Raw genomic sequence first — 22954 nt, forward strand, 5'->3', positions numbered from 1 at the left:
TTTTAAATACCCCTAACTTATAGATGGTAGGGTGACAGCTAAGAGTGTAAATAGGATCTAGGCATTGTGGCTCATGCTTGTACTAGTTACTCAGGAGGCTGAGATCTGAGGATTGCAGTTCAAAGCCAGCCTGGGCAGGGAAGTCTATGAGACTCTTCAGTGAACCACCAGAAAACCGGAAGTAGAGCATGGCTTAAGTGTTAGAGCGCTAACCATGAGCAAAAGAGCCCAAGGACAGTGCCCAGGCCCTACGACAGAAAATGAGGGTGTGTGTGTGGGTGGGGGAAGGAAGGCGGAGAAGAAGTGTAAATAGGAGCTGGGCATTGTGGCTCAGGCATGTAATCCTAGCCAGAAGTGGAGGTGTGGCTCAGGTGGTAACGTGCTAGCCTTAAACAAAAAAGCCAAGAGAAAGCATGAGGACTTGAGTTCAAGCCCTAGTACTGGCGCGTGTACGTGCACGCGCGCGCGCACACACACACACACACACAAATAAATTTAAAGCCCTGAGGGATTCTGGGTCTCTGTGTTTTCTTTTTCCTCAGGAATGTTCTTAAATGGATGAAAGCAGGACCAAACTCTCTTCCAGGTTGGATCCAGCAGCAGGAAGAGGATGTCTCTGGCACCTGCAGCTTTCCCCCTTTTCCTTCTCCTGAGCCATGGAGTGGCGAGTCAGAGAATTCCGAGTTCCCGGCAGGGTAAGTCATGATGGAGGCACCTCTCAAGCTCTGTACATGTTGAAGAGAATGTAGTCGGCAGTCCAGTGTGGACACGTGTTTCCTGCAGGTGACCGGGGCGCATGCATGCATTTGTGTTTGCCTGTGTGCATGCATTTGTGAGTGTGCACACATGTATTTGCATAGATGCATGCATGATCCCATGTGTTTGCAGGTGATGTGTTCCTGCGTGTGTGACTTTGTGGGTGTGCGTGGTAGATTTCCGGGGATATTTTTAAAAGGCTTTTTTTTGTTTTGTTTTCAAACCAGGGTTTTCATGCCCTGGCTACAAGCATCATTAAAATTCACTGAAAGAAATTTGCTGAAAGTAACTGAGCACTGGTGGCTCACACCTGTCATCCTAGCTTGTCAGGAGGCTGAGCTCTGAGAATGGAGGTTCAAAGTGAACTGGGGCAGGCAAGTCCATGAGACTCTTATCTCCAATAAACACCAAAAAAGCCAGAAGTGGAGCTATGGCTCAAGTGGTCGAGGGCCAGTTTTGAGCACAAAAGCTAAGCAACAGCACCTAGGCCTTGAGTTCAAGCCCTAGGACTAGCACAACAAAAGTGTGTATTGGGGGGAAATTCACGGACAGTTTCCTTCATCAGTGGCTTTGGTGAGGCTCTTCCTGTGACCTGTGTTTGTGTGTGAAGGTCACGTGGTTCAGATCTGGTTACGTGTTTGTGGACTCTCTTACAGATTTGCATCCATTGCTGCAAACCATGGCGGTGAGCTCCAACATCTTTTCATCCTAATCCTCTCTTCTGGGAATGTTCTAGAATGGTTGTGCTGGATGCTCTCTCCTTGCCTTTTAGGAAGAGATCATGGAAGGACGCTATCTGAATGGTAATGTGCCCAGTTGCCCCCTACAGCTCACACCGAGCTCGCGGGGATCTTTCTGGAAGGATTCCTTGTTAAGTGCTCTTTTCCTTGTCTCCCCATTGTAGCATTCCTGGATCTCCTCCAGTTCCTCAGGTGACATGCTGTGGGGAGGGGAAGGGGGTTAAGGATAGTTTGTGTGTGTGTGTGTTTGTGCTGGTATTAGGACTTCTCTCTTTTTGCCAGTCCTGGGGCTTGAACTCAGGGCCTGGGCTTTCCACGCATGGCCCTTCTCTACTGTGGCATACGAGTCTAAGTGAATGTGTACTTAGCACAGGGAGAGCATTGATGTGGGTTCCTTATCACTGCCCCCTGAGGTGGGTGCAGGACAGCGTGGGTAAACTGAGGCCCGGGGAGGGAGACTAGAGCCTCCTCCATACCTGGGAAGCAGTGTGTGAGCCCCACACTTGTTTGCAAAGCCCACCCCCTCCCTGCTTCTCAGTGAAACCTGTGCTCCATACTGGGCCCAGGGGCCAGGGGCTGGGCAGGCTGGGAAAGGAAAGGTCAGCAAGGAATCAAATGCCATAAGACCTGTCAAGGAGGACTGATGAGGGCCTGTGGGGGGTCCCATGAAGGGCACCCCAGTTATGATGAAGTGAAGCACCCCAGTACTCCTCTCGTCTCTCTGACATAACTCAGGTGGATATAGTCTCAGACTGTGTGTGTGTGTGTGTGTGTGTGTGTGTGTGTGTGTGTGTGTGTGTGTGTGTGTGTGTGTGTGTGTGTGTGTGTGTGTGTGTGTGATGGTCCTGGGGTTTGAACACTCATTCTCAGTTTCTCAGCCCTTTCACTCAAGACTGTTACGCTACCATGTGAGCCAAGATGTCTATTTCTGGGTCTCTCTCTCTCTCTCTGTCTCTCTCTCACACCAGTCCTGGGGCTTGAACTCAGGGTCTGGGCACTATCCCTTGAGCTTCTTTTGCTCAAGGCTAGCACTCTACCACTTGAGCCACAGCATTACTTCTGGCTTTTTCTGTGTATGTGTTATTGAGGAATCGAATCCAGGGCTTCATGAATGCTAGGCAAGCACTCTATCACTAAGCCACATTCCCAGCCATACTTCTGGCTTTTTTGGCTGGTTAATTGGTGCTGGGTGCTGGTGGCTCACACCTGTAAATCCTAGCTACTCAGAAGGCTGAGATCTGAGGAACTCAGTTCCAAGTCAGTTCAGGCAGGAAAGCTGTGAGCCTCAATTAACCTTCAATTAACCAGCAAAAAAGCCAGAAGTGGAACTGTGGCTCAAGTGGTAGAGCATCAGTCTTGAGTGAAAAAGCTCAGGGACAGTGCCTAGGCCTGAGTTCAAGCCACACACACACACACACACACACACACACACACACACACACACACAAATGTTTCTTGGATTATGTCTACCCAGTCTGGCTTCAAACTGTAATCCAAATCCTCAGATCTCAGCCTTCTGAGTAGCTAGGATTATAGGCTTGAGCCACAGTGCCTGGTTCAAAGCTGGGTTTGGAGCCACTCTCTCCTTTACGGTACACCCAGAGTCTGGTCTTGTTTGTGTCTTTTAAACGGAAAGGAGGAAGGAGTCTTTCTCTGTAGCCTGCAGTCAACTCACTGGGCCATCATGGGGGCTGGAATCCTGCATTCAGCTGAGAGCCCCACCAGCCCCTCTGGAAGGGTGGGGGAGACCCCTATCGTGTGCTGGCTGGTGCCCACGGCCCCGGGTATCCGTGGCTGTCCTCCTGCCCCTGCCATAGCGCTGTTTGCAGAGGAACACGTCGTTGTGACTTCTCCCTTCTGTCTGTGACTCAAGTACACACGCGTGGACAGCAGACCTGCCCCACCGGGTCCTGACCTACCTGAACTCCCACAATGCCCCCTTCACCATGTCCAGCCTGCAGGTGCGTAGCTGGGGCCTCTCTCTCTCTCTCTGTGTTTCCTTCTCAGGGTTCATAGGTTGCAAACTTGGGGGACCTGGGAGGTTGCACATGTGGACAGAACGGAGAGAGAGTTTCCATTTCTTTCTCTCTCTTTTTTTTCTTTTGTTGATTATGGGGCTTGAACTCTGTCTGGGCCCAGACATTGTCCCTCAGCTCTTCAGCTCAAGATGAGCGCTCTACCACTTGAGCCACAGCATCACTTTTGGTTTCTTGGTGGTTAATTGGAGATGAGAGTCTCAGGGACTTTCCTGCCTGGGCTGGCTTTGAACCAGGATCCTCAGATCTCAGCCTCTTGAGTAGCTAGGATTATAGGTGTGAGACACCAGTTCTGAGTGATAGTTTCCATTTCTACAGAGAGAAATATTCTGTTTAGTTTTTCTTTTTGTTGCTTTTGTGCCAGTACTGAGATTTGAACTCAGGGCCTAGGCACTATCCCTTAGATTTTTTTCTCTCAAGGCTGGTGCTCTACAACTTGAGCTACACCTCCAGTTTTGGCTTTTTGATGGTTAATTGGAGATACAAGTCTCACAGAGGACTTTCTTGCTCAGGCTGGCTTTGAACCACACAGCCCTCCGATCTCAGCCTCCTACGTAGTTAGGATTACAGGTGTGAACCACAGACTCTGGGCTTATTCAGATTTTCTTGAGACATCACACAAACCCTTTTGCCTTTCAACTTCCCACTTTTGGTGGGGACAGGATCTATTACAGTGCTAGGACAAAGAGACTCCAAAATTATAGCCACCCCCAACAAGTTAGCTTATTTCTTTTTTTTTTGGGGGGGGTCCAGTCGTGGGGCCTGAACTCTGGGCCTGGGTGCTGTCCCTCAGCTCTTCAGCTCAAGGCTAGCGCTCTACCACTTGAGCCACAGCGCCACTTTTGGCTTTGTTCTTTTTGCTTATGTGGTGCTGAGGAATCGAACCCAGGGCCTTAGGCATGCAAGGCAAGCGCTCTACCACTGAGCCACCTTCCCAGCCCCATAGCTTATTTCTTTCTCAAGTAACAGTCGAGAGTTAAAGTGAGAGATCCAGAGAACAGAGGCAGTTGTATTTCAAAGCTATCCAGTGGCGCAGATTCCTGTGATCTTTTTTATTTTTTCTGGTCATTACCGAGGAAGTCATCTCTATGCTCACACCACATATATTCTCCAGTCCAGGGGATAGCGGAGGGGAGAGGAAGGGCGGGGTCTAAGGATGTGACTTGGAAGTTATGCAATCCATCGTTCCCATTCCCTGCAAGTTATGCAATCTACCTGTTCACATTCCTCTGGTCCCCAGGCCTCGGTCACCTCACACTTGCAAAAAGGGCTGTTTGATAAATAACAAGAAAATGGAAGTTGATTAGTCAGCTCCCTGTTGCTATAATAAACTACCCGAGGCTGAGTTCTTTATAAAAGGAAAGGGTTTTATGGAGCTTAACAGTTTTAGAGGCTCCAAATCCAGACAGCAGCACAGTGTGGCAGGAGGGTGTGGGACAGGGACCACTGACGTGGTGAGACATAGGAGCCAGGCTGTGTGACAACAAACCTCTCCTGAGAATGTGGGAATGATGTCACTTCCTTGCAAGGGTAGGCCCCTCCTCCATGACCTCCTACTGGGCTCCACCTCTTAAAGGTCCCAGCACTCCCCAACATCAGCCTCTCAGGGACCAAGTTTCAACACACAAACCCTTGGGGGACAAGGTACATGCAGAGCACAGCACGGAGAGTGGCTGTTTGAGTTCAGCGATCAATCTTTCCATCAGTGGTCCAAGAAATTTTCTTGTCTTTTAACTCTCTACAAATAGCAAACATAGCACGCGGATAGATAGCAATGAAGATTTTCACACAGTGCAGTGGGGCATGATGGGGATTCCCATTAACTGGCTAGCGTGGTGGACTGTTAGCCCAGGGTACAGAACTGTGTCTTTCCCATGACACTGTGACTAGCACATTGAATTGAAGCCTTCTTCACTGACTTCCTTGCCTAGGCTGACTCTGAATTGCAGCCTTTTCTTTTTCTTTTTTTTGCTGGTCATGGGGCTTGAACTCTGGGCCTGGGCGCTGTCCCTTAGCTCTTCAGCTCAAAGCTAGTGCTCTACCACTTGAGCCACAGCGCCACTTCTGGCTTTCTAGTGGTTTATTGGAGATAATAGTTTCACGGCTTTTCTTGCCCAGGCTGGCTTTGAACCGTGATCCTCAGATCTCAGCCTCCTGAGTAGCTAGGATGACAGGCGTGAGTCACCAGTACCGGAAGCTATTGAAAAAATTTTCAGGCAGCCTAAAGGAAACACATGGACCCACTGCCAGTGTGGAGACCCAGCAGGGAGTAGCGGGGCTGGGGTGAGGGGTTGGGGGGGGGGGGGGACGAGGCAGGGACTGCACTGCTGGCCATGGTGCTGATCTCTTTGTCCACACCGACTTTCCAACACTCCCTGTCCAGGTAACCATGGAAGATCACCTGGAGCAACTCTTGTACCAGCCCCAGAGGCTGCTGGGAGATCTGAGGGCTGCCAGTGCCCAGCGATTCCGCATCATCATGAAGAGTCTCTTGGAAGACCGGCTGGACCGCCTGGTGAGTTCAGGTCCCCAGGGAGGGGATGTCAAGGCTGAGTGGTGTCAGTTGAATTGAATGAAGTTGAGCTCATTCATGCACCAGGTCCTGGGTCCGCTTCATTCCCCCTGCAGTGCAATGTTTTCCAAGAGGCTACAGTACATTCTTTTTTTTTAGATTATAAAAACTTCCTCTTTAATCAAGTCTTGAAACATAGGACAGATTTCTTGAATAAAATGGAAAAATTTCCATACATTGAGAGATAAATCCATGAGTCACCATACATAAAATACCCAGGAGGAAAAAATAAAACAGTGGGTTTACACAATCTCTGGTCCAGCCATGGAGTGATTCTTAAGATACCAGGTGATGGCTCTACTCAAGAAGCAAAGCAGTTGTTAGCACCTTCAAACAGTGTATTCAACGTCCTTTAAATAGCCAAGTGAGAAATAAGAAAGCCACATATTCATGCTATGAGAAAGGTGTTAGAAAGGACAGCTGTTGGAGATGTTTCTCCAGCTTCATTTCTTTCTTTGGCTAGTTGGGGAGTGATCTCCGGAACAGCAAGATGTGAGGTTCTGGTTCATGGATCACATAATGAACCCCATCCCTGACTCTGTTGAAGGCCAAGATTCCTCCATTCAGATTCAGACATCAAATGGGTTTTAGGAACAAGTTTGGCTATGTCCTTGGGTAACATGACATGCCGGGATTCAAACTCCTCATTGTCATATTTATCCAAATCATAAATTTGTTTATGCGATGTGACCGCTCTGCCAGCGAATTTCCAGCCATGAGCTCCTAACCTCCAAACAACTCTCAGCAGCGCCTACAGTTCATGTTTTTGAGGTACTAAGAAATTAGAGGTGCAAGATGCTGGTGGCTTATTCCTGTTATCCTAGCTACTCTGGAGGTTGAGAGTTGAGAATCATGGTTCAAAGCCAACTCAGATAGGAAAGTCTGTGAGACTCTCCTATCTGCAATTAATCACAGAAAAAGCCAGAACTGGAGCCATGCTTCAAGTGGTAGAGTGCTAGCCTTGAGCAAAAGGAACTCAGGGGACAGTTCCCGGCCCTGAGTTCAAGCCCCAGGACTGGCAAAAAAAAAGAAAAAGAAAAGAGAGGGACTGAGGGTCTTCTATTGGGCTGCGAGTCGTTGGTGCTAGTGGGTGTGGAGGAAAGCCTGTCCCGTCTTCAAGCAGCTACAAAGACATCACAGAACAAGGACACCAAGTCCTGTAGACCCACAAAGACACAGTAGAGAGCTTTCTTTATTGGAGACAGTTTGGTGAGAGACGGTGCTTTCCAAAAGGAGTTGAACCATTTAAACACTTAAATAAGCATAGCCTTCTGACTTCATTCATTTTTCCAATGGTAGAGATTGAACCCCGGGGCTCATGCATGCTAGCTGAGCTACAATCCACCCCCTAATTGTATACTTTCTTTTTTTTTTTTTTGAGTCTGGTCGTGGGGCCTGAACTCTGGGCCTGAGCGCTGTCCCTCAGCTCTTCAGCTCAAGGCTAGCACTCTACCACTTGAGCCACAGTGCCACTTCCGGCTTTTTTTCTTTTTGCTTATGTGGTGCTAAGGAATCGAACCCAGGGCCTCATGCATGCAAGGCAAGCACTCTACCACTGAGCCACCTTCCCAGCCCCACTTTCTTTATTTTTTATATGTTTTATTGTAAAGATACTGTACAGAGGGGTTACAATTACATGAGTAAGGTAATGAGTACATTTTCTATCGAGCATTGTTACCCCCTCCTGTATACTTACTTTAATATCTGTTAATCAAGCATAATGGATACATAAAGCAGGTTGGTAGGAGAGTAATGAGTGTAAGATTTTGTGTGTGTGTGTGTGTGTGTATGTGTGTGTGTATGTGTGTGCCAGTACTAGGGCTTGAACTTCATACTCTCCCTTGGCTTTTTCTGCTCTGGTGGGTGCTCTACCACTTGAGTCACACCTCCACTTCAGCTTTTCACTGGGTAATTGGAGATAAGAGTTTCTTGGATTTGTCTGTGTGGGCTGATCTCAAACTGAGATCCTTAGACCTCAGCCTCCTGAGTAGGTAGGATTATAGGTGTGAGTTACCAGCACCTGGTTTAAACATTGAAATAGCTATATATACTTGCTACTTATTTATTCATTTTTTGCAGTGCTGAGGATTGAAGCCAGGACCTTGTGTATACTGGGCAAGCTAATTATATACCTTCTTTAATGTCTTATTATTAAGGTATAATGGATACATCAAATCTTTTGGTAGGGATGTAATGAGATTAGTGGGGTTTTTTGTTGTTGTTGTTGTTGTTGTTTGTGAGTTGTGGGGCTTGAACTCTGGGCCTGGGCACTGTCCCTCAGCTCTTCAGCTCAATGCTAGTGCTCTACCACTTGAGCCACAGTGCCACTTCTGGTTTTCTGAGTGGTTTATTGGAAATGATAGTCTCACGGCCTTTCCTGCCCAGGCTGGTTTTGAACCATGATCCTCAGATCTCAGGCTACTGAGTAGCTAGGATTACAGGCCTGAGCTACCTGGCTTTAAGTTTATTGTTTTTTTTTGTTTTTTTTGTTGGTCGTGGGGCTTGAACTCTGGGCCTGGGCGCTGTCCCTCAGCTATTCAGCTCAAGGCGAAGCTCTACCACTTGAGCTGCAGTGCCACTTCCGGTTTTCTGGTGGTTTATTGGAGATAGGAGTCTCACGGTCTCTCCTGCCCGGGCTGTCTTTGAACCACGATCCTCAGATCTCAGCCTCCTGAGTAGCTAGGATTACAGGCGTGAGCCACCAGCGCCCGGCATAAGTTTATTGTTTTTAAAGGTTAAAAAATGGCAAAAATGGAGAAGTAGTGTAGGAAAATAGTCTTCCTTGAGGTTGGTTGAAGTTCTTTAGTGCAAGATTTTATTGGAAGGGAACAATCAGTAGATGATCCTTAAGGGCCAGATAGCAAATACTTAAGGTTTGTGGGCCACACACAATGCTGTTGTGCCATGAAAATAGCTGTAGACAAATAGCTAAGTTCCAATAAAACTTTATTTGCAAAAGCAAGTAGTGGGCCAGTTTTGGCCTGTAGGACAAGTAACTTGCCAGCCATGGTTCTCAGGGTTGAATATGCATGGATTCATGGAGTCCTCTCCTGGACCTTCTGAGATGAGGTTAATAAAAACTTCACCATTTGAATGTTTGAATGTAGAAACTGAAGGTCAGAGAGGGTGAGTCAACACAGCTTGCAAAGAGCAAATCTGAGGTTGGAATCTGGGCTCATGACTCCAGTTGCAACCTCTGGTACCTGGGGAAGCCCACAGCCTCTTCTGAGGAACATGTCTCAAAATCTATAGAAGAATACACCAAGGATTAACAAGCAAGCCACTTCTATTGAGAACCATTTATCGGGGCTGAGAAGGTGGCTCAGTGGCAGAGCGCTTGCCTTGCATGCATGAGGCCCTGGGTTCGATTCCCCAGCACCACATAAGCAAAAAAAAAAAAAAAGCCGGAAGTGGTGCTGTGGCTCAAGTGGTAGAGCGCTAGCCTTGAGCTAAAGAGCAGAGGGACAGCGCCTAGGCCCAGAGTTCAGGCCCCACGACCAGACTCAAAAACAAAAACAAAAAAAAGAAAACCATTTATCAACATATATAATACAAGCTGGGCACCTGTGGCACATGCCTGTAATCCTACTACTCAGGAACTTACTATCTGAGGACTGAGGTTTGAAGCCAGCCCAGGCAGACAGATCCATGAGATTCTTATCTCTAGTTAACAGCAAAATTCTGGAAGTGAAGGTATGGCTCAAGCACCAGCCTTCAGAGAACAATCTAAGAAAGAGCACAGGTCCTGAGTTCAAGCCCTAGTACTAGCACAAATAAAACAATGTATAATACAAACCCATTTGGGAGTATAGTGATGAATAAATTTCTTTGGCATTTTTGTTTGTTTGTTTGTCGGTCATGGGGCTTGAACTGAGGTCCTGGGCGCTGTCCCTGAGTTCTTCAGCTCAAGGCTCGTGCTTTACCACTTGAGCCACAGAGCCACTCTGGTTTTCTGAGTGGTTTATTGGAGATGAGAGTCTCACAGACTTTCCTGCCTAGGCTGGCTTTGAACCGTGATCCTGAGTAGCTAGGATTACAGGTGTGAGCCACCAGTGCCCAGCATGAATGAATTTCTTAAAGCACATTCTTGTTTAGATATGAGTCTAAACAAGATCTGAGTGTAAAGAAGATCCCAAGCTTCCTGCCAGTAATTGTAATGCATTGCAAAAACTCCGGAGATGAATCCTGATGCCATTGGTGGCTCACGCCTAGAATCCTAGCTACTCAGGAGGCTGAGATCTGAGGATCGTGGTTAGAAGCCAACCTGGGCATAACATCCATGAGACTCTCATCTCCAATCAACTACCAAAAAGCCAGAAGTGGAGCTTTGGCTCAAGTGGTAGAGCACTAGCCTTGAACACAAGAGCTCAGGGACAGGGCTCAGGCCTTGAGTTCAAGTCCCAGGATTAGCACAAAATAAAACAAAACATCTCCTATCATGTCCATGGATGAAACTGGTGTTTCATTGCCCACACTTGCCCCCGCAAGCCACACTACACATCAGTTCTGCTAGTGCAAAAGTGGGTGCAGTACCTGCAGTTTTTCCAGTTTGCAGATGCCCTAACTTCTATTCAGAAGCCCCTGACTGAGATCCCAAATATGCTCTTTGCACTGAGCAGACAGCTCATGTCCAGCACTGGGAGCCATTGGGCCCGTGTTAAAAGTGAGGCTCAGATCTGAGGCCGTGAGTACTGGGCCTGCTGCTTACTCTGTGTTGGTTTTGTAACCTGAGACACTGAGCTATGCCTTGAATTCAAACCACATGTGGTACCCACAAAAGAAAAAGTATAGATCAGCAAGAGCCTGCAGAGAATAAGTAGAGGCCCTGGAACTTAAACATAGGAATGAATGATCTATCTAAGGACCCAGGAACACTTAGGAAAATGATGGCTGGCTTTGGAGGGTGCCGGGGAGGACAGAGAAATCAGACAAACTGTGAGTACAGCGTACCAGAAATCCTGAGTTCTGTGGTGCAAGAGATCCTCTACCCATCCACCCACCCAGCCATCCATCCATCTACTCATCCATCCATCCATCCACTTGTCCATCCATCCAGCCATCATTCATCCATCTACCCATCCATCCATCCACACACCCATTTATCCATCATCCATCCATCCATCCATCCATCCATCCACCCATCTATTTACCCATCCATCCATTCCCATTCATCACTCCATCTATCCATCCATCCATCTATCCACCCACACATCCATCTACCATCCATTTTCCAACTGATACACACACACACACACACACACACACACACACACACACACACATACACATATCCATCCACTCATCCACCCATCCATCTGCTCGTCCATACATACATCGTTTCACTCATTCATCCATCCATTTATAAGGACACACTGGTTTTCAGTGGCTTCTGAGTACCAGACATGCATGGCTTGAGCCAGAAGGACTTCCTGGCTCCACCTTGGATATACACTGGACTCTTGCCTGAGCTCACCTTCAGCCATTTGATTCAGAGTCTAGGCAGTGGTGCTAGGAATCAGGATTTGAAAAAAGCTCTAGATTATCTTGATGTGCAGCCTCAATTGAAACATGGTAAGAGAAAAGACAGGCACAGGAGTTTTTGTTTTTGTTTTTGTCGGTCATGGGGCTTGAACTCTGGGCCTGGGCACTGTCCCCCAGCTCTTCAGCTCAAGGCGAGCGCTCTACCGCTTGAGCTACAAAACCACTTCCAGTTTCCTGGTGGTATATTGGAGATAAGAGTTTCATGGCCTTTCTTACCTGGGCTAGCTTTGAACCTCAATCCTCAGATTTCAGCTCCTGCGTAGCTAGGATTACAGGGGTGAGCCACCAGTGTCCCGCTTTTTTTTTTTGGTGCCAGTCCTGGGGCTTGAACTCAGGGCCTGGCTGCTGTCCCAGAGCTTTTGTGCTCAAGGCTAGTGCTCTACCACTTGAGCCACAGCTCTACTTCTGGCTTTTTAGTGGTTAATTGGAAATAAAGAGTCTCACAGACTGTCTATCCTGGACTAGCTTCAAATCGCGATCCTTAGGTCTCAGACTGCTGCTAGGACTACAGGTATGAGCCACTGATGCTGACCACGGAACACCTAGAACCTGGTTCAAGACACTCCAAGTGCAGGTATTGCAGGAAGTTAGGATGACTCTGAGATCAGCCTCAGTGGACTTTTCTAGAAGGACTGGTCAGGAATTCCCAGTGTGAGAGCTGTGAATCGTTGACTTGTGTAGGTGGAGCAGGTTAAGCTTTGTATTTGCTCTGTAGGCCATGGAAAGTTCTAGAAGTTTCCCCATGGCGGCTTAATGTTTTAAACTTTACCACAGCAGCCGTGTGGGGTCCTCTAAGGGCTTCCACGTGGGAGGCGGCTGCCAAGGTGATCTTGACTACTCACGTTTCTTTAGGACTCTGGCAACCTGGTTATGGATTTGAGAGAGATTCGGGAGCAAGCCTTGGGGAGCCCAGGTGTGAACCGCAGCCTCTTCGTCGCCACGCTCGAGCGGTGTTTCCAGGTGCTGAGCCCCCTGGAGTGTGTGGAGGTGCTGGGCAGGCTGCTGAGGGGGTCCTCGGGCAGCTTCCTCCAGCCAGAGGTGGCCCACAGGCTGCCCACAGACCTGCGGGAAGATGCCTTTAAGAACCTGTGAGTGCTTCCTGAATCCACCCATTGTCATGAGGGCAATATGGGCAGAGGGGAGGGGCCAGAGTCTCCCCCAAAGTCTGTACAGTTGTTTGCCAGATACTGGTGGTGGATGCCTGTAATCCTAGCTACTTGGGAGGCCGAGATCTGAGGATTGCAGTTTGAGGCCAGCCTACAGGAAAGTCTTTGAGACTCTTTATCTCTAGTGAACTACCCAAAAAGCTGGAAATGAAGCATCCAGGTACACACACACACACACACACACACACACACACACACACACACAATTTGTAGAATGGAAAGATTCCCCCACCCTTGATTTAAAACTGTCTCCCAAATCTTAGCCATCTGACTGGCACAATTCTTGCCACATCTGTCTCAGGATTTATGTCACCTTTGCTTTTATGGTGATGTGTGTGTATGTGTGTGTGTGTGTGTGTGTGTGTACTAGTTGTAGAGCTTAAACTCAGGGCCTGGTTGCTGTCCCTTAGCTTTTTTGCTCAAGGGTGGAACTCTACCACTTGCATCATACCTCCACTTCCAGGTTTTTGCTAGTTAATTGGAGATAAGAGTCTCTTGGACTTTTCTGGGACCCTCACATCTCAGCTTCCTGAGTAGCTAGGATTACAGGTGTGACTTCCAGTACCCAACAGCTCTGGTTATTTTTTAGATAGATTTTTCCTTCATGCCCAGGAGTGAACCTGGACTGCAATCCACCTATTTTGTACTGCCTGGAAGGAATGCAATTGCCATGGTACCAACCCAGTTCTCAGTGGAGAAGGAGACTCCAAATGTGTTATCTGGGCTGGCCTTGAACTGTGATCTTCCAGATCGCAGCTTTCCAAGTAGCTAGGATTACAAGTGTGAACTACTGGTACCTAGCTGTAAATCATCCTTTCTACTTAAAAATAATTCTGAGCCAGGTGCCAGTGGCTCATGCCTGTCATCCTAGCTACTCAGGAGGCTGAGATCTGAGGATCACGGTTCAAAGCCAGCCCGGGCAGAAAAGTCCGTGAGACTCTTATCTCCAATAAACCACCAGAAAACTGGAAGTGGCGCTGTGGCTCAAGCGGTAGAATGCTCGCCTTGAGCTGAAGAGTGCAGGGATAGCGCCCAGGCCCAGAGTTCAAGTCCCATGACCGACCAAAAAATAAATAAATAAAATTCTGATATAATTTCCATAAATGGAAAAACAGTCCCCTTTGTCTTAAGTAAAGTAACAAAAATATAGTGAAAAATGTCACTCATTCCTCGCTCTTTGTCACAGAAACAATGTAGAAAGGGAAGCTTACACACCAGCGGTCTATTCCTCACAGGGGGGCGGGGCTGCTTCTGGTTCATCCATGGCAGCTTCTATCCTTGTCCTTAACAAGACAGAAAGCCAGGGCCTCTCTGGACTCACTTTTTGTTTTTGTGCTGATACTGGGTCTTGAATTCAGACCTTAATTCTCACTGGGCTGGTTTTTTTTTTTTTTTTTTTTTTTTTTAACTCAAAGCCGGTGCTCTACCATTTGAGCCAAATCTCCACTTCCGGCTCTTTGCTGGTTAGCTAGAGATAAGAGTCTGCTGGACTTTCCTGCATGAGCTGGCTTTGAACTGCAATTCTTAGCTCTCAGCCTCCTGAGCGGCCGGGATTGCAGGCCAGCGCCACGGGCATCGGGCTTGGAGCCTTGTTTCTTGTTTCCTGAGGGCTCCTCCTCTCCAGTCTTGAGGGACCCCATGGGATTCCACTTAGAGTGGAATTCAGATTTTAAAGTGAGTTCAGAAGACCTGAATCTATCCTGCTGTTCTGCCTCTCCCTCATGCTGCCCTGTCCTCATTACCCTCCCTTATTCTCACTATTCTGTTACGCCCCTTCCCTTTTCTTGGAGGATGACACCATTAACTCAATTCTCATATCTCAGGAAACAGAAGCCTGGGGAGACTAAATAACTCATCTTAGGTCAGACTTGCAAGGAAGATGTCAGCATATTTATCCTAAAGGATGTCTGTCTGTCATTCATCTATCTATCTATCTATCTATCTATCTATCTATCTATCTATCTATCTATCTATCTATCTATCTATCTATCTATCTATCTATCTATCTATCTATCCTCGGGCTTGAACTCTGGGCTTAGGCACTGTCCTTGAGCTTTTTTTGCCCAAGACTAGCACTACCACTTTGAGCCACCGTACCTTATCCAGTTTTCTGGTGGCTCATTGGAAGAGGCTCATGGACTTTCCTGCCCAGGCTGGCTTTGAACCACAATTCTCATAACTCAGCTTCCTAAGTAGCTAGGATTATAGTGCCCAGCTGTTTATTTATTTATTTACTTATAGAACTATGTCTTGCTACCACCCTATAATCAATCTCTTGCCTGAAAAAAAAGAAAAAGGAAGAAAAGAAGAATATAAACCTATATAGAGAAGAATTTGGGTTTAAGAGGAGGTTTTTTCCTTTTTTCTTTTTGGTTGTTATAAACCAACTGGAGGGTTGTGCCAGTGGCTCATACCTGTAATCCTAGCCACCTAGGAGGCTGAGATCTGAGGTTTGTGGTTTGAAGCTAGCTTGGGCAAGAAAGTCTGTGCTCCAATTCACTACCAAAAAAGCTGGAAGTGGTGCTGTGGCTCAGGGACAGTACCCAGGCCCTGAGTTTGGAACACAGGGCTGGCACAAAAAGCCAACAAACCCACAGAGAAGACAACGGTTAAGGATTATGTGGAAAGGCTAAGAGCTATGTGGTGTGTGTAGCATGTGTATAACATTTTGCACAGCATTGCAAAGATCTGGGCTCCATTTCCAGCACCAAAGAAGTATAACAAAAAAAACCCCATGGTTCCACTCTTGGGGATGTGCCTAACACATTTTCACACAAAAACTTGTATATGAATATTTATAGTAGCATTACTTATAAAAGCAACACAGCTATGTTAACAGCTGAGCAGAGGATGAGCAAAATGTGGACAATTCATGCAATGGAATATTATTTGGCCATCAAAAAGACTGATGATGGGGCTGGGAATGTGGCTTAGTGGTAGAGTGCTTGCCCAGCAGGCATGAAGCCCTGGGTTTGATTCCTCAGTACCACATACACAGAAAAAGCCCAAAGTGGCGCTGTGGCTCAAGTGGTAGAGTGCTAGCCTTGAGCCCAGAGAGGCTCAGGGATAGTGCCCAGACCCTGAGTTCGAGCCCCAGGATTGGCAAACAAAGAAAAAACAAAAGGCTGATGCTGATCGGTGCTAGTCAATGTGTGAACCTTAAAAGCGTCATGCCAACTGGGAAAGGGGCCAGAACAGAGAGAGCATATTGCATGGCTCTGTTTAATGAGACGCGGAGAAGAGGCAAATCTGTTGAACCGGAAAGGAGAGGAGTGGTTTCCATGAGTTGAGGGGATCGGTGACAGCAGTAGCTGAGGGTATGGGGTTCCTTCTTTTCCTTCCCTTCCTTCCCTTCCCTGCCCAGGGGAGGAAAGGAGTGGAGGCAGGGAAGGGGTCTCCTGCAGTGAAGGTGGGGGGCGGGGGGGGGGCACCGGTCCCGGGGTGTCCCGCGTGCGCCCCTCCCCGGGGTGCCCCGGCCCCGGGGTGCTCCGCGTGCGCCCCTCCCCGGGCCTGGGGTGCCCTGTGTGCGCCCTTCCCTGGGGTGCCTGGCCCCGGGGTGCCCGGCCCCGGGGTGCCCTGTGTGCGCCCCTTCCCCGGGGTGCCCGGCCCCGGGGTACCCTGCGTGCGCCCTTCCCCGGGGTGCCCGGCCCCGGGGTGCCCTGCGTGCGCCCTTCCCCGGGGTGCCCGGCCCCGGGGTGCCCGGCCCCGGGGTACCCTGCGTGCGCCCTTCCCCGGGGTGCCCGGCCCTGGGGTGCCCTGCGTGCGCCCTTCCCCGGGGTGCCCGGCCCCGGGGTGCCCGGCCCCGGGGTGCCCTGCGTGCGCCCTTCCCCGGGGTGCCCGGCCCCGGGGTACCCTGTGTGCGCCCTCCCCCGGGGTGCCCGGCCCCGGGGTACCCTGCGTGCGCCCCGCAGGTCCGCCGTGCTCGGGGAGCTCTACGACCGAACGCCGGCCCGCGCGCGAAGCGCCTGCTACTCCTGGATGACCCGGACTCTGCGCCCACCCGTGGGTGAGTCCACGCGGGAGGCGGGCGTGTGAGTGTGCGTGCGTGTGTGCGTGTGCGTTCTACCCTCAGTTGACTCGCTTCAGGCCGGGCATCATCCTAGCCACTCAGGAGGCTGAGGGCTGAGGATCGCCATTTGAAGCCAACCCCAGGCAGGAAAGTTGATGAGACTCTTCTCTCCAAAGAACCACCAGCAAAACCAGAAGTGGAGCTGTGGCTCAAGTGGTAGAGCGCTTTGTGCACAAAAGCTCTGGGACAGTACTCAGGTCCTGAGTTCAAATCCCAGGACTGGCTCATGCACACACACACACACACACACACACACACACACACACACACACACACACACACACACACACACACACACACACACACACACCAGGTGCTTTACCTCGAAGGAGGAGGCTGAGGTATTGTTCTGTGACCCTCCTGGCCTCCCCCTCCCTTCCCTTCACATAGGATCTGATGTGGTTTGCCTAGTGAATTAGCCCAGGAGCTTAGCTGAGCTTCCTGGCAACCAGTGGGAAAGTAGGTCAGAAATCAGTTATTTGGCGCATAAGTCCTACAGTAGCTTAGTTCAGGGTCTCAGAAATTGGGTTTTTATTATTTTTCAACAACAACAACAATTTTTCTGCCAGTCCTGGGACTTGAACTCAGGGCCTGGGCACTGTCTCTTACCTTTTTCACTCAACGATGGCACGCTACCACTTGAATCGCAGTTCTAGTTACGGTTTTTTGGTAGTTAACGGAGATAAGAGTCTCACGGACTTTCCTTCTTGGACTCTTTGAGTTGTGATCCTCAAAGCTCAGCCTCCTGAGTAGCTAAGGTTTTATTTTATTTTACTTTTTGTGGTTCTGGAAATGGAGCCCAAAGCCTCCAGTGAGTGCTGTTTCCCTTGAGTTACAATCTCAGATTTGATAGCTGTTATTCTGGGAGTGGGTCACCACCCTGGCCCAGACTTTGGTTTCTGTGAGATGCAGATTTGTCTCGGTAAGGATGGCCGGTGGTGGTGATAGGAGAATGTGAGCGGTCTAGGCAGATTGAACCACTGGAGATGGAAAACACCGGAAAGACTCAGCTGTGGTGGCTCACACCAATCAGGAAGCTGGAATCAGGAGGCTGGCCTAGGCAAAAAGCAAGACCTTATGTGAATAAAATAAAATAAAAGCCAAAAGGGCTAGGGGGCATGCTAGAATACTTGCTTAGTGAGTTCAAGGCCCTGGATTTCAACCCCAGTACCACCCAAATAAACAAAAACATTATTGGAAAGAAATTTTATTTGTACTGAGCATGTACAGGTTCTTGTCACCCCTAAACCATACACTGTAGCAACCGTTCAGGGCATTTTAAGGTTAATTCTAGGCTGAGCTAACTACTGGAGTATGCATTAGCTCCATGTACATACAATGCTACATAGCTGTGTATCTATCTATATGTACCAAAGCCTATATATATATATATATATATATATATATATATATATATGCATATGCTGGTACTGGGGCCTGAACTCAAGGCCTAGACACTGTCCCTTAGCTTCTTTGCTCAAAGCTGGTGCTTTACCACTTGAGCTATACAGCTCTACTTCTGGCTTTTTGGTGGTGCATTGGAGATAAGAGTCCCACAGACTTTCCTCCCTGGGCTGGTTTCAAACCATGATCCTCAGATCTCAGCTTCCTAAGTAGCTACAATTACAGATGTGAGCTACCAGCACCCAGCACCATTTTATATAATGGCCTGGGAGGGGGTCTCCACAGATACTGGGGTTCACCAGATTCATAGGTTGGAGATTGCCAAGCCCTGTACTGGGGAACTGGGGAAGATCTCTTGGATGGTTGTCATTGAACTTAAGACAATTGAGATACATTCTTCTATATGAGGTGAGAGGAAGGTATTCCAGAGAGAGACTTGAAAGTGCTAATAATAATAATAATAATAACAAATGATACTAGTAAAAGAAATCAGGGCTCAGTGGTAGAGTGAGGCCCTGGGTTCGATTCCTCAGCACCACATAAGCAGAAAAGGCCGGAAGTGGCGTTGTGGCTCAACTGGTAGAGTGTTAGCCTTGAGCTGAAGGACTGAGGGACAGTGCCCAGGTCCAGAGTTCAAAAAAAAAAAAAATAAAATAAAATAAAAAGAAAGAAAGAAAAAAAGAAATCACATATAAAGAGATCCAGTGGAGCCCTGGGAATGTGGATCAACCCTTTTCTTGGAATCACATTCTGAAATTTGCCCGCAGTGTAAAAATCCATGTCATTTATGCATAGCAGAATTCTCCCTACCTGGTGCCTAATTATGGCTAGCAGGGATCCGAGTCTCCTGCCAATTAACCCTGAGAAAGTCATTCCGCCTTCATGCTTCCCTGAGTCTTTCTTGCCAGTGTCTAATTAGGGACGGATTTTCTTTCTAAAATTCTGTGGTGGCAAGTGTCATTTTTCAACGACATTGAATTAAATCCTTTGTATTGGAGTTGTGCATTCTCCTCCCGAATGTCCTTGGGTACCAGGATGACTTTGGCTGACAAAAATATTCCGTGATAGCTGAGTCCTGCTGGCTCATGCCTGTAATCCTAGCTACTCAGGAGGCTGAGATCTGAGGATCACTGTTCAAAGCGAGCCTGAACAGGAAAGTCAGTGAGACTCTTCTCTCCAATAAACCACCAGAAGACTGGAGGTGGTGCTGTGGATCAACTGGTAGAGCACTAACCTTGAGCTAAAGAGCTGAGGGACAGTGCCCAGGCCCAGATTTCAAGCCCCAGGACCAATGCACCCGAGCACACGTGTGTGTGTGTGTGTGTGTGTGTGTGTGTGTGTGTGTGTGTGTTCCATGAGAGTGGCTTATGCCTGTAATCCTAGCTCCTCAAGAGGCTGAGATCTGAGGATCAAGGTTCAAAGCCAGCCTGGGCAAGAAAGTCCTTGAGATACTTATCTCCAATTAACCACCAGAAGTGGTGCTGTGGTTCAAAGGGCTAGAGCACTAGCCTTGAGCAAAATTGCTCAGGGACAGGACACAGGCCCTGAGTTCAAGCCCCATAACTGACTATATATATAATATCTTATATATATATATATATATATCTCCCATATTTGAGAGGCATTACTGGTCTGCAGTGATAGAGTTACTGCTTATTAATAAAGGGAAAGAAGGAACTTAGTTTGGTTCTTGTTGAATTTTGTGGTGCTCTACCATTTGAGCCACAGTTCTATTTTCACCTTTTTACTGGTTGTTTGGAGACAAGACTCTCATGGATTTTCCCATCCAGGCTGGCTTAGAACCTTGATCTTCCTGATCTCAGCCTCCTGAGTTGCTAGGATTCCAGGGTTAAGCCACCAGTGATTGAAATACTTGTGTTTTTATTCATCGTAAGTATTTATTGATTTATTTGTACTTTGCAGATGGCTCTGTTTCCTGGGTTAGTGCAGAAAACTTATGGATTTTGGGAAGATATATGGTTCACCTACCACTTGAAGAAATTCGTAGAATTAGTCCTGTAGAAGTAAGTTGGAAATGGCTGTCTGTATGTCTGTATTAGTAATGAGTATGGGGTGAGATCTGTCAGTGTTTTGCTCACTAAGGTATCCTGGAAACAGCACTGGCCTTAGTCCAATACAGCTGTTGCTGCTGCTACCTCCTCTTCCTCCTCTTCTTCCTCCTCCTTCTCCTCCACCTCCTTTTCCTCCTCCTCCTCCTCCTCCCCCTTCTTCTTTTGCATGAGATCTGGACTTGAACTCAGTATCTGACACTTTTCTCTAATTGGCTGGTGCTCTACCACCTGTGCCACACCTCCAATTTCTAGTACCTCTTCTTCTAAAGAAAATTTGGATCTACGTGACAGTAGCTCATACTTGTATTCCTAGCTTCTCAAGAGGCTGAGATTGGAGGATCATGGTTTGGCCTCAACTCTGCAGAAAAGGCCCCATGAGACTCTTATCTTCAGTGAACTACTCAAAAACTGGAAGTGGAGCTGTGGTTCAAAGTGGTAAAGCACCAGCCTTGAGTGAAAGAGCTCAGAGAGACAGCATCCAGGCCCTGACTTCAAGCCCTATGACTAACAAAACAGAACAAGACAAAAACAGAAAACTTGGAACATGGCCTGGAGTGGTCCATGGTACAGTTCTAGAGTTTTAGCCCAGGAGAGCTAAGAATCGAAAAAGCATGGTAGACAAATGACAAGTACTGATAGGAATAAACTGGATACTGAGGCAATGTTGGCTTTGAGCCGAGTCTTGGCGGCCATGTTAGTTCTTAAGAAAGTCAAGGTCAACAGCTATGGAATCTCTACTTCTCACAAACACAAAGGCCGTTTGAATTGCTAGCTACTTCTAATCACAGCAGCTTCCTTTTTTTTTTTTTTGTCGGTCATAGGGCTTGAACTCTGGGCCTGGGCCCTGTCCCTCAGCTCTTCAGCTCAAGGCGAGCGCTCTACCACTTGAGCTACAGCGCCACTTCCGGTTTTCTGGTGGTTTATTGGAGATAGGAGTCTCACGGTCTTTCCTGCCCGGGCTGGCTTTGAACCGCGATTCTCAGATCTCAGCCTCCTGAGTAGCTAGGATTACAGGCGTGAGCCACCAGCGCCCGGCTCACAGCGGCTTCTATGAAGAACTCCTTTAGCGCCAGCGATGCCTGGATTTGAAGTGTAACATTTGCAGTGCAGCATTGTAGGTGTCTAATGTTACGCAAATCACCAGCCAACCTGGCTCTGTCCTGGCACTGACTCAGTGACATCAAAACCCTGGAAAATCACGACTCTCCAACGCCAGCACTGAAGTCCTCCTGAGGACACCAGTGCTTGCCTCCGAATCCAGAACACAAAATACCACGTCTCTCTCCTGGCCAGTGAGAGAAGAGACCCCATTAAGTGACTGGCTTGCTTCTGCTATTGACAGAAGTAGAGTTGGGTGCCTGCGGCTCCGGCTTGTCATCCTAGCTACCCAGGAGGCTGAGATCTGAGGGTGGTGGTTCAAAGCCAGCTGTGCAGAAAAGTCTGTGAGACTCTCATTCTCCCATTAACCAGACAAAAGCTGGAAGAGGAGGTGTGGCTCAAATGGTAGAGCACCAGCCTTGAGTGTAAAAGTCAAGTGAGAGCATGAGTTCAAGCCCCAGTACTGGCACAAAAGAAAGAAAGGAAAAAAAGGAAGGAAGGAAACAAGGAAGAAAAGAAGGAAGGAAGAAAAAGAAAAGTGGACACTTTGAGTATTAGCACTGAGAGAGAAGGATTTTGGATTCTGTGTAGACAAAGATAAAACCCAGGAGGGCGAGACAATTGTATGATCCCCTTTAAATAGGATTCTAGTACATTAGACTCTGTGAGAAATACCAAGAAAAATGGATAAGGCCCTTTAGTAGCAGAGCCTCTCACCATCTAGGCAAAAAGGAAGGGTGTAGAGAAACTGGATGAAGTATTCAATATGATTTACAGTATACACGCCAAGCTTTGTAGCAACAAGGAGAATCCAGTCTTCCCACCATGAGGGTCATTTATAAAGTTGCTCATTTAATTAAAAAAAACCTAAAACCTCTGACTCTTCAAAGCAGAAAATTTGTAGATTGTGTCCCTTGATCTTAATATAACAAATGTAGGAATTAAGGTGCCAAGATGAGCTTTGAAGAAGTTGAATGGGTAGACTATTCACACGTGAGGCAGAAGGTAGAGACCATGAAGACATCCAGTTCAGGGCTGCGGACATAAAGTACTTACCTAGAGGGACAGAGGGCGAAAGAAAAAGAGAGAGAATGAATAAGGTCACTCAAGAATAGAATATTTGGGGTGGGCCACACATAGGCCATCAGGATGGGGTCCCCTGGAGCCCCAAAACGGCCCCTGATCCTCTTATCCTGACCCTTCCCACCCATCAGATGGGGCTGTTCATCAGCTATGACAACGCCACCAAGCAGCTAGACACCATCTACGACGTCACCCCCGAGCTAGCGCAGGCGTTTCTGGAGAGGATTGGCTCCTCCAGCTTTGACATGAGGAACATCTCAACCATCCACAGGTCAGGGCCTGGGGCCGGGGTGGGGGCGGGGAGGTGGCTGAGTTCGGTTTGAATGGCCATCTCCATGCTGGTGGTGGGGGTGGGGGGTTGTCTGCCCCTCTGGCGCCCTCTGGAGGCTTGTCTGGGTCTCTTACACCATCCTCTCC

The 22954-nt window shown here is 48.1% G+C and overlaps 1 protein-coding gene across 1 annotated transcript in view; it reads left to right on the plus strand.

Moving 5' to 3' along the window:
- Positions 1 to 610: 610 nt before the first annotated feature.
- Positions 611 to 22954, plus strand: part of Otoa (otoancorin) — a 58869-nt gene continuing 36525 nt past the window's right edge. The window contains exons 1-10 of the mRNA XM_042689813.1: positions 611 to 695; positions 1413 to 1441; positions 1529 to 1559; positions 1661 to 1688; positions 3370 to 3457; positions 5916 to 6047; positions 12498 to 12733; positions 16723 to 16817; positions 20208 to 20308; positions 22669 to 22808. Of these exons, the coding sequence (XP_042545747.1) occupies positions 611 to 695; positions 1413 to 1441; positions 1529 to 1559; positions 1661 to 1688; positions 3370 to 3457; positions 5916 to 6047; positions 12498 to 12733; positions 16723 to 16817; positions 20208 to 20308; positions 22669 to 22808 (965 nt within the window). The remainder of the gene's footprint in view (positions 696 to 1412; positions 1442 to 1528; positions 1560 to 1660; positions 1689 to 3369; positions 3458 to 5915; positions 6048 to 12497; positions 12734 to 16722; positions 16818 to 20207; positions 20309 to 22668; positions 22809 to 22954) is intronic.

Source organism: Dipodomys spectabilis, unplaced genomic scaffold (assembly GCF_019054845.1).
Source record: "Dipodomys spectabilis isolate Male_0828 unplaced genomic scaffold, ASM1905484v1 ptg000127l, whole genome shotgun sequence".
In the NCBI taxonomy this organism is placed as follows: Eukaryota; Metazoa; Chordata; class Mammalia; order Rodentia; family Heteromyidae; genus Dipodomys; species Dipodomys spectabilis.